This window comes from Paralichthys olivaceus, chromosome 19 (assembly GCF_024713975.1).
Source record: "Paralichthys olivaceus isolate ysfri-2021 chromosome 19, ASM2471397v2, whole genome shotgun sequence".
NCBI classification, from domain to species: Eukaryota; Metazoa; Chordata; class Actinopteri; order Pleuronectiformes; family Paralichthyidae; genus Paralichthys; species Paralichthys olivaceus.
The window spans coordinates 11,022,220-11,032,349 of NC_091111.1; the positions used below are offsets into that span (position 1 = coordinate 11,022,220).

Below are 10,130 nucleotides of genomic sequence, written 5' to 3' on the forward strand. Positions count from 1 at the left end.
TTACTTTTTTTAAGTTTAAGGTTTTTTTAAAGTCTATAACACACATCCTTGTTCCTGACCACCTTAACGTGTTTGTCTGGCCTCCTTGTGAAATTACATCCAGCTGATTGTTATTTCTCTTATATTCACTTTTCTTGCTTTGCTGTCAAAGCACTTTGTAAACTGTGTTTTTTAAAAGTGCTATATAAATAAAGTTATTATTATTATTATGATGACGTTAGCTTTGTCGCTCTTACTCTGAAGGTCCGGGGCCGGACGTGGCGGTGTCGCTGCAGCTGGATCGCGGGCGAAGGAGAAAATCAATTAAGTTATGAAAAATAGCATTAATTGCCTTTCTTTGTCACCGCGGCTCATGAAGAAATGGCGGATCTCCAGACGTCGTTCATGTGAGGACAAACACTTCGCACCCGATGGCGCGTTCCCCGACCACAGGAACCACCTCCGCCCACAGGGATATTTACGTTTTTTAGGTGAGTTAGCATCAGAGCTAAGCGGTGAAGTTGACATTAGCTGCTCGGCTAACGTAGCTAGAGGGTAACATGTACACCCGCGGCTGGAGATGCCTCTCGTCAGTCATTACCGCGCTGAGGTTGTGATTAGCCAAACGCCAGCTCGTGCACTTTCCACAGATGAGGCTGACACGTCCTGTTGTGCAGTGGGGGACATTAGCTAGCTGCAAGCTACACGAAGGCACGTCTGTGTGAAGCTGGCTCGCTTGATTGCTCTCTGTCTAACGTGTTAGCCATTTTGTTAAGGTAGCCCTGTGGTTGGCTGGGTAACTGTGGGTTTCCTGTTTGTTTACAGTGTGAAAACCACCCGCTCCCACAGCCACAGGGACACGTGTGTCCTGTGAGGTGTGTTAGCTGTGAGAGATCTCGTTCATATCAGTGTATTTGAGTGACCTGCTTTGTTGCAGCGTGTTAATTACTTTTTTATGCAAATATCCCCCATTTAGCTTCACTGTAGCACACAATAGATCTGCTGCAAATGATGAACAAGGAGTTGTTAGCTGTTTTATTTGAATATAGGGTGAAGTAGGGAAACACATCTCCACATGTTACAGTACAGTTATGAAGGAAGGCGTGAAATAATCTGTTATCCACTGTTTAGTGGTTTGTTTAGATGACACCATCAGTGTGGACTTGTGGTCCAGAACAATGGGGGACTGGATCAAATCGGGAAAACAGTATGATCACTGAGGTTCTGTTTTGATTTTAGGTCTGAAATGATTTATTTGATCAACTAATATTTCAGTATAGTTAGTTAGTAAGATCTCCCATCAGCTGTTCTTCCTTGGGTCCACAAAAGCTTTGCATTTGACATTAGTGTCATTACAACCTGCGTCATAAAGTAAACAGGACAAGACAAGAACAAACACACTCAGAGAGACACACCTCACACTCGACAAACCTCTGACAATACAACTGTCACATATATGATAAAACATTATTATACCACTGACATCTATATTTGTAAAAAAAAATCTCAACATAAGATTCTGTCTCTGCACATTTTTTCTTTTTTCAAGTGCAATGTTTCTTGGAGGTAAACTTCATGCATAGCTCTATACATAGCAGACATAACATTTTATAAAACTAAGTAACTGTGAATTGTGCAAAATAATGTGCATACTAATGTTTTTTTTAAATGAATTGTTATTTGCAGCCCTATCTTTTCAACGTCTTGTCTTCTGTCTTGCACCTGTAGTACTACTACAGAATATCTTCCAAACACACGAGAATGAGCTGATGGTTGTCGAAGTCTGCAAGAAGACGCTGCAAAACAGAGAGAGGCTGACTGGAAGATGCCAAGAAAAAAACAGCAGAATCCACAGCCAGTCAAGTGTAAGTGTTCCCAGGTTGTTGGTTTTTTTTCAATATTATAGGTCACAGCATAACTGAACTGCTGAAATAATAACTCATCTAACAATGATTAGTTCATTTGAATACTGGCCTGAATGATTACCATGTGTTTCTTGTTATTCTCTTCACATCGATCCATCATATGGATCATACCGACACAATGTTGCTCAGGAAGAAATGTTAAAGAGTTACTTAATTTCTATAAACACAACTACTTGTTATGAGCAAATGTCTTTCTTTGTTCAATTGTAATCTGTCTCGTAGATATATCTGCTTTAGAATTGAATAGCTATTACTACCATTCATTTTAAGTTGCTGCACGTGGAGTTCATATGCTACGGACCCTTCGACCTCTCACTAGGGTGAGAAATCCATGCTCACGTATAAGGGTCAGGGATGGTATTTGTTTAAATACTTTCTATCTTCATGAACCCACAACAAATTAGCTGAGGAGATGCAATCATCATGACTCACTACTGTGATTCATGGCTGTGTTCCTATCTGGCATAATAGTTTTCCAGTAATGTATTCCCATTCCCTTGGCCCTGCATTTAATAGTGAGATAGTCATTAACGGCGCTGTTTAAAAAACCAAACATATTAATCTAATATGAGGTGTGGCTCTGTAAGAACAAACATCCTGCATCCTCATGAATAGTATCGTCATTAAATGTCAGGCACTAAAACAACCAGTAGATGGCAGCATGAGGCCGTTGTATGAGGATTTGCCTGAAAGGGGCTGAGTGTGACTGTGTCCTTGACTTGGCCTGATGGTGGAGTGACAGCTGTGTGATACTTGTTTTGATTCCATCAAGCTTGAGAGGCCAATTTTGTGTTTCAGGCGTCATTAGCTGTAGCCGCAGTGAAACACTTCAATTTGTCATCAGTTAGTGGTTCATTTGTTTTGCTCATGAAATGCTTTTGTACATAAAAAGACAAGAGTTGTGTCATTTTCCTCTCTGAGTAATCTGCCGTGGGTTAAGGCAGCATTCTCATTGTAATAACCCTCTTTCAGCTAAACTTGATGTTGGCAAAATATTTATAAAAAATGGAGGCTATTAACTACACAGATGATTAGGGGTTAGGGTTTAGGATTAGGGGTTACTAAATCATCTTTACTAAAAAGTTCCCCACCAAGCCACATCTGATTGTGGTTGTATCCCACCACAGTAACTCAAGAGGCTTCAGTGTTGTTTTTATTTCTCTAAAAATATGCTTTCTGCTTTTTCCCTGCCCGCAATAGTAAAGTTTTCATGCAAAATAATTAATAATGAACCATTTTTACAACTGTTAGCAGAGTGATATTAATGATTTAATGTTGTTTATTGACTCCTCTCTGTAACTGCAGTGGATTCTGAAGATGCTGTAGCCACTGAAGCTCCTGGAAACCTCTCATTAGACACAGACTTCCTTCTCGGACAAGACCTTGAGTTTGGTGATCCTGATCATGACAACAAGATTTTAGGCCTGGAAAAGTTCTCAGGTTTGTAATCAGCTGGTTTTGAATGACTCATAATCATGTTGAAGCTTCTTTTTTAAGGTATAAATGTTGCATTGCGTTGCTTTGATACGAAAACACCAACTGGCCCTACTTTGTCTGAAATACGGAAGAGGCGCAGCTTGTGTATCTGTTTATAGTTTAGCCAAGCTCATGTTGTTTTAACCAAAATTATCACAACCACAATCTCATTTTCAACCTGTTGCCTGCAGCACTTCATTAAACAGCTCACAGTGGCTGCTCCTGCTTGTTCCATTAAAACCTTCAACATTACAAACTGATCCTCAGATCCTCACAATAAAAGCCACCAGTTGCACATTTTAAAAATTAAACGACATGCTGTAGGAAATGTTCATTTTGGCATTAGCGTTAATTCACTGACACAGTTTAATGAGTACGCAGTAAGCAGTAAACAGTAAACAGTGCAGCTGATGGCATTGTACTAAAATTACAGCAATGCTGGATCACATGCTGCATTGTGTTCTGGAAATCCCTCATGTGCAGATACTGTAGACAAAATGAAGCCAGTCAGACACCGACTCACTGCCAGTAGCAGTGTAATAACACTGAAATCTACAATATGGATGAATAAGTATAGAATGTAACTAGCATACCTCTGCCAAGAAACCCACATTTAAATTCACTAGATCCAGATTCTTATTTGGATGTGCACCAAATTGCACACATTCACAAATATCAGACCCCTAAACATGCCAGATGTTTTTCATCCAGATCCATAAATGATTCTGTATGAAATCATGGAAAATCTCACAGTTTTAAAGAAACTGAAAAAGATTACTGGATCTGATCCCTGATCTGGATCCAATTCAAAATGGATTGGGTTCTTCCTGAGGTCATCCTCCACAAAATATGTAAATCTGTTGACTAGTTGTAGCTTAGTCCTGCTAACAGCGCAGACAAAAACATAAACTTAATTTCATTAAATGGTTATTGCAGAACATTGCTCATATAAAATAAGGTTTGATTTAATGAACATTCAAATGATCGTTAACTCTAAAAGCCCGCTGTCTAACTGTCCATTCACTTGTGGTGTTTCTCTGTTTATGAATGTTGCATGGTGGCTCTTCTGCTTATTGTTATTTGTTGGTATATTTCATGGACATGTTATCCCACATATTGCAAATGTGTTGATTGATTATACAATAAATGTGAATGGGAGGGTCACGCAGCCCGGCCCATTATAGTGCATTTCAATCTAGTCCTACGATTGCTCGGTGAAAGGGCAAGAGCATCGTGTTTTTGTGTGTAAACCCTCATTTTCACATCCTGTCCATTACCATGAAGACGTATAGTGAATCAAAGATGAAAATTATTTCAATTTTTGTAACCACTGGAGGAAGTAGAGCAGTGGCACTACAGAGACGACTTTCACCGCTGACTTTCTCTGTGATGAAGAGTAGCCCCTCTGTTCAACAGTAAGAGAGATGGCTCCACCAGCTCGTATTTCCCAGCATGCATCTTTGTCAGAGAGAGTGATCTAAAAAACAGAAAAGTAGAGAAAGGAGCTGAGACACCATTATTATATAAGGGTAATAAAAAATAGGACTATTACCATCAAGGACACCATTATAAGAGGGCATTTATTTATCATCATCATCATCATCATCATCATCATCTGCTGCCTCTGCTCCCACAACCCTACTGCCATTATCATTTCCCCCCAACATCATCATCATCATCATCATCTACCCTCATCATCATCATCATCATCTGCCCTCATCATCATCATCATCATCTACCCTCATCATCATCAGCAGCAGCCTCACCATTATAGTCATCATCATTATCATTAGGCACGGTAATCATCCACGAGGGGTTTCCATGGGGCAGGATAAAAGGGCAGCCTCGACTCTCGCCTTCCTCACATCCTGCGTCTGCATCTGTGAGAGAAGGTGGTTTTCCATCTGGCTTGTTCGCTCTCAGACGCACGCACTGAAGCTGGAGAGCGCCGGAGTCTTTTGAACCCCATGAAGCTTTTCTTTCTAACGGCTGGGAAAATTGTTTTTTCTCATTGTTTCTGTTCTTTATTCTCAAAAAACCTCATAAGAGCTGTGAGTATCGAATGTTACCTTCTTTCTGGAAATTCCCTTTTCTTACTTTGTTTTTTGTCCTGAAAAGATTCTCTGTCCTGAAGTTACCCTGCTCAGTAGGATGGTTGTTTTTAATAGTTTGCAAAGGTTAGTTTGAACTGGACGGAAGCACTTTATTTGAAAGGTGTTTTAATTGCATTGTAATTACAGCAAGCAGTTAAACTAATTTGTTTGAGTGGGAGTCCAGAATGTTTCAGTACCAACTTAGAAAAATTGCAAATAATTTCTGCATTTTTGTGTAACGATTTAACATTTAATTATATCACCACTCCCCCCCCCTTATTTAATACTGCTAATTTAGGATTTCTGTTAATTTGTGTTGAACATCTGCTTCTTGTGTTTGACCCCATGTGGCTGATATATCTGTAAATGTCTCTGGTGCTTGTTGAGCGTCTTCTCTGTACTGTTCTTATTAACATTGTTATACTTCTCCTAAGAGACCTTTATCTGACTGAGAGTATGTGCTTGATCAAGGTCATCTGGTTTAAATGCAGAGAGACAGAAGGGTTTCAAATATAAAGCCTTAGAGAGTGGTAGTGAACGACTGCCCTCTGTTTTGTTATTCCCAGTTGTACAGCGCTGAGATTGGATTGTGTGTCTCTGCTGAAGACTCGTGCAGTGTCTGGAATCAGTTTTCTCCTGTTTGTCTTCCCTGCACAGAGGTAGCTGCTGAGATTGGTTTCTCTGTGTATCCTCTGGGTGATGAGGAGAGCCCTGCCTACGGCCAGCTCAGCATGGAAAGTGAAACAGACAACTCTCGCAGCACGACAGACAACGGGCGGGAAGATGAGGGCAGAGCAGCCCAGTCGGAGCCCAGTTTTCCCCCGTACTTGTCCTGCAGGGGCTGCGGACAGCTCCGCGATGAACCTCTGGGACCTGGCATAGACCTCGTTGGTCCGTATTGCCTTAGGTGCTGCAAAGCCTCCAGGGAAGCTAAGACTACAGACTTCTGCTCCCCCTTTGGAGGCATAAGCGGGATTCGCTCAGGTTCCCACTCGCAGCTCGATGGCGACGGGATGGGTGACAAAGCACTGACAGCCGAGGACAAACTGGCCAAGCTGCACTCATGTCACCTCTGTGGCTTCTCCTCGCGTTACGCCAATCATGTGAAGCGCCACATGAAGACCCACAATGGGGAGAAGCCCTACAACTGCCCCCTGTGCACTTATGCCTCGGCCCAGCTGGTGAACCTGCAGCGTCACCTGCGCATTCACACCGGGGAGAAACCTTACAAATGTGACACCTGCACTTTTGCATGCAGTTCCCTCGGCAACCTCAAGAGGCACCAGCGCATGCATGTGCCCTCTGCTGGCTCTGTACAGGAGGCTCCGCCGAGACCCCCCCCTGGCCTGAACAGTCTGAAGAGGCATGTGACCGGGCAAAGACCCAGTGAAGAAGAGCCTGGTGCCTCAGCAAAGGGTATGTTTGTTTTTATAAATCATACCTGTTCTCCATGATGCTGTGACACTAATCATTGTTTATAGGAAAGGATTTTCTATGCCTGATTTTTAACTGGTTTTAATTTTCTTTCTTGTTAAATTTCTTATCTTGTTTCATTTTATTGACATATATTTTGTAAAGCATTTTGTAACCTTGTTTAAATAAGTGCTATAAATATAAAGTTTTACTATTTGTAATTAATATAACATAATATGTCTTTGTGTGAAGTTTCAGAGGTGGAAAGGCCGACGTCTAACCTGAATTTAGGAGCCCCGAACAATGACTTCCTGTCGGCCTTCGATGGCTTAAAGGGGGCATCACCACCACCCATCCCGCCCTCTAACCCTGCTCCCAGCCACCAGCCTCCGCCTGTGCTGCCGACCACAGGTAACGAGGGAAACAGGACAAATAGGGGAGACGTATCAGACGGTGCAACCCTCCCCCCTTCACTTTTTCCCTTTACTTGCCGTTTGTGTGGCATTGTCCTGGAGGATGAGGACGGTTCCTCAGCCCAAATTTGTGCCAAGTGTACCCTTGAAATGCTGACTAAAGACGCCTCGTCGTCTCCCAACAGCCCCGGCGAGCGCAGCGACAAGGTGTACACCTGCGCCGCCTGCCCCTTCCTCACGCACTACCCAAACCACTTGGCACGCCACATGAAAACTCACAGCGGCGAGAAACCGTACAAGTGCCCACAGTGCGACTACGCCTCAGCGCACTTCGACAACCTCAAGCGTCACCACAGAGTGCACACGGGCGAGAAACCTTACAAGTGCCATTTGTGCGACTACGCCTGCGGGAACCTGGCCAACCTGAAGCGCCACCAGCGGGTGCACTCGGGCGCCAAACCATTCCAGTGTGCCGTGTGCAGCTACAGCTGCAACCAGAGCATGAACCTGAAGCGGCACATGCTGCGGCACACGGGGGAAAAGCCGTACAAGTGTCAGGAGTGTGGCTACACCACTGGCCACTGGGACAATTACAAGAGACACCAGAAGAAACACGGCCTGGCCACAGACGGCTGGGTCAAGGTTCCAATGACTGGCAACGACGAAGACGACGAAGTGGGGAAAGGGATGGGAGGGGGAGGCCAGACTCACAGAAAAGAAGCAGGAGTTGATATGCAGTATATGTCTCGGGAGGGAGGTCAGACTATACACTCGTGCTACAAACTTGAGATTGTATAAATATAACACAGCAGAACTAAGCTACCAGCAATTGTGTTTTTGTTTATTCTCACAGAGCCTTTATATTGTTTTAACGTGTCCGTCGTTTAGTGTTTCGTCAGACGTCTTCAGAGGCTGCTAATTGTTAATTTGTAGAATCTCGCACAATTATGAAAAACCAATTGTCGGATGCCTTTTGGATTAAGTAAGGTGGATGAGTCTGTTCATAGTTTGTCTTCTCCTCTGTCGCTGTGTTTATGTCGCGACTAATGGTCTTTACTGTCAAAGTCTTTTCACTGTCTGGTTCAGTCTTTTACTGCGCGCTTCTTTTAACAGTTCCCCTTAACAAAAAAAACACATATCCTGTTCTACCAAATACTCCTGAACAAATCTACATGGAGCTGCTGCACAACTTCCCCCGAACTGTTACGTTGCACCGTGTAGTTTCTTTTATTTGTTTGATAAAAGATCATCGATGTTTTTATCGAAGTCGTCAGTGCCACAAGAATCAAAATAAAATAACATGAATGTAACTGATTTACAGAATTCTTATAACACTCATATCACATGACAGGAGACTGATTTACCTTTGGTTTGACTGTTGAGGTTTATTTTATCTTAAAACTCAACTTAAAATATGCTGAGAAGACTACACAGTGCAGCTTTCAGTAAAGATGGGTCCTCGTGAAGAGCCAGTATTGTGTTTTCCTTTGCATTGGGGCACAGCTCTGGTCATGGCATGCCATCAGATGAATTTACTAATGTATGTACAACAAGCAAGGTGCTTTTTAAAAGTACTGGAATTGTTTTACACTCGCTAAAACTATATTGAATAATAAGGTTGTGTTTCTAAATAATCTCCTGCAACTTTGACTAGATTGTGGGTTTTTTTTGTTTTTTTGCCAAACCCCTCAGGATAGAAAGTGAAGTGGAAAACAAGAATGTTGGCAAAAAAACATTTGAACACTAAAACTGCATGCACAAGCATTTTAGTTGGTTGTATGGATAAAGGGAAAAGCACAATCATACACACAGCGACATGTTGGCACGTTTAGGATTCAGTTCTGAGATGGGAAAAGCATCAATATCTTATTTGTGATTCAGGAGGGACATGGGCATGTTCAAATAATTTCCCCCACAAATCTGCTACATATCAGTAATCTAACTTTACTTTTTGGGTCTTTGTCGAGACAGACTGTAGAATCACCTTCCTCCTACTATTTACTATTGACTGTGAAATTAGCCCATTCATGTTTTTTTTTACTTAAAAAAGATAACACTATTAGCAAGCATGTGAGTGTGTAATAGTTGTTTTATTTTTCTAATGTGGCTGTAATACGAGGCTAGAGTTGCATACGGTAATATATAGAATTAGACTTTTTTTTTCCATTTTCAATGTGTGGTGTCATTTAGTTTCCATGGAAAGAACAATAGGGAATAACAATAATTTAAATTTGACTCTATTTGTGAATGACTATTATATGCAAGTGAGATATTTTTCAGGTTGCCAATTTGCCATGACACCATCATCATCATCCAACCCATCGATTAGTACAACATCCCCCGAGTGTCCATTTTTGTCCTTATGCAGTGTCTCATAAATGCCTTAAGTGAGGAATTTCAAATAAACACATGGGATTCATTTCATTGAATGTCCGACATCAGGCTGCTTCTCATTTGTGTTTCTCTGACTGGCACAAACTCAGCATCTAATTTAAGTATCATCTCATTAACTTGAATGATGTCGCTGTGTGGAGCGACTGGAAATAACATAACAGCGATCAGTAAAATTGCTGTGTGAAGTGAAAGCGTTCGTTCATAGCAAGAACACCCACAGGTTATTATCACAAGCTGATTATCACAAATAAACACTCTTACATCTTTGTTTCAGCAGCTGCAGATAGAGAAACAGCCAGTGAAGATTATTTGTCCAGCATCAAACAGCAGACAGACGGTTAGTAGCTCATCAGTGAACATGGAGACATAAACCAAGAGAGAAAGAGATCTTTGGATTTAAATATCCAACACGTTTAAATGTGTCTAAACATCCCTCA

General features: G+C 41.8%; 2 protein-coding genes across 3 annotated transcripts in view; one reads left to right on the forward strand and one right to left on the reverse strand.

Moving 5' to 3' along the window:
• The window catches only part of LOC109636087 (E3 ubiquitin-protein ligase RNF19B), a 22,063-nt gene extending 21,698 nt beyond the window's left edge, over positions 1 to 365 (reverse strand). Inside the window, exon 1 of the mRNA XM_020097619.2 lies at positions 237 to 365. The gene's annotated coding sequence lies outside the window, so the exon portion shown is untranslated. The remainder of the gene's footprint in view (positions 1 to 236) is intronic.
• znf513a (zinc finger protein 513a) lies at positions 330 to 9,741 on the forward strand. 2 transcript variants are annotated; one of them, XM_020097621.2, is made up of 5 exons: positions 330 to 470; positions 1,708 to 1,844; positions 3,210 to 3,344; positions 6,131 to 6,889; positions 7,139 to 9,741. In XM_020097621.2, the coding sequence occupies exons 2-5, from the start codon at positions 1,805 to 1,807 to the stop codon at positions 8,095 to 8,097; spliced, it is 1,893 nt and encodes a 630-aa protein (XP_019953180.1). In that variant the 5' UTR covers positions 330 to 470; positions 1,708 to 1,804; the 3' UTR covers positions 8,098 to 9,741. The 2 variants fall into 2 exon arrangements, with proteins under 2 accessions (XP_019953180.1, XP_069371698.1); XM_069515597.1 differs by lacking the exon at positions 330 to 470 and adding an exon at positions 551 to 690.
• Positions 9,742 to 10,130: the final 389 nt, after the last annotated feature.

What these genes read in the sequence shown, in the direction of transcription:
- znf513a (XM_020097621.2), top strand. Translation starts at nt 1,805, where the DNA reads ATGCCAAGAAAAAAACAGCAGAATCCACAGCCAGTCAAGT. An exon ending in AGGCCTGGAAAAGTTCTCAG is followed by an intron (nt 3,345 to 6,130) that starts GTTTGTAATCAG and finishes TTCCCTGCACAG; the next exon opens with AGGTAGCTGCTGAGATTGGT. An exon ending in GCCTGGTGCCTCAGCAAAGG is followed by an intron (nt 6,890 to 7,138) that starts GTATGTTTGTTT and finishes CTTTGTGTGAAG; the next exon opens with TTTCAGAGGTGGAAAGGCCG.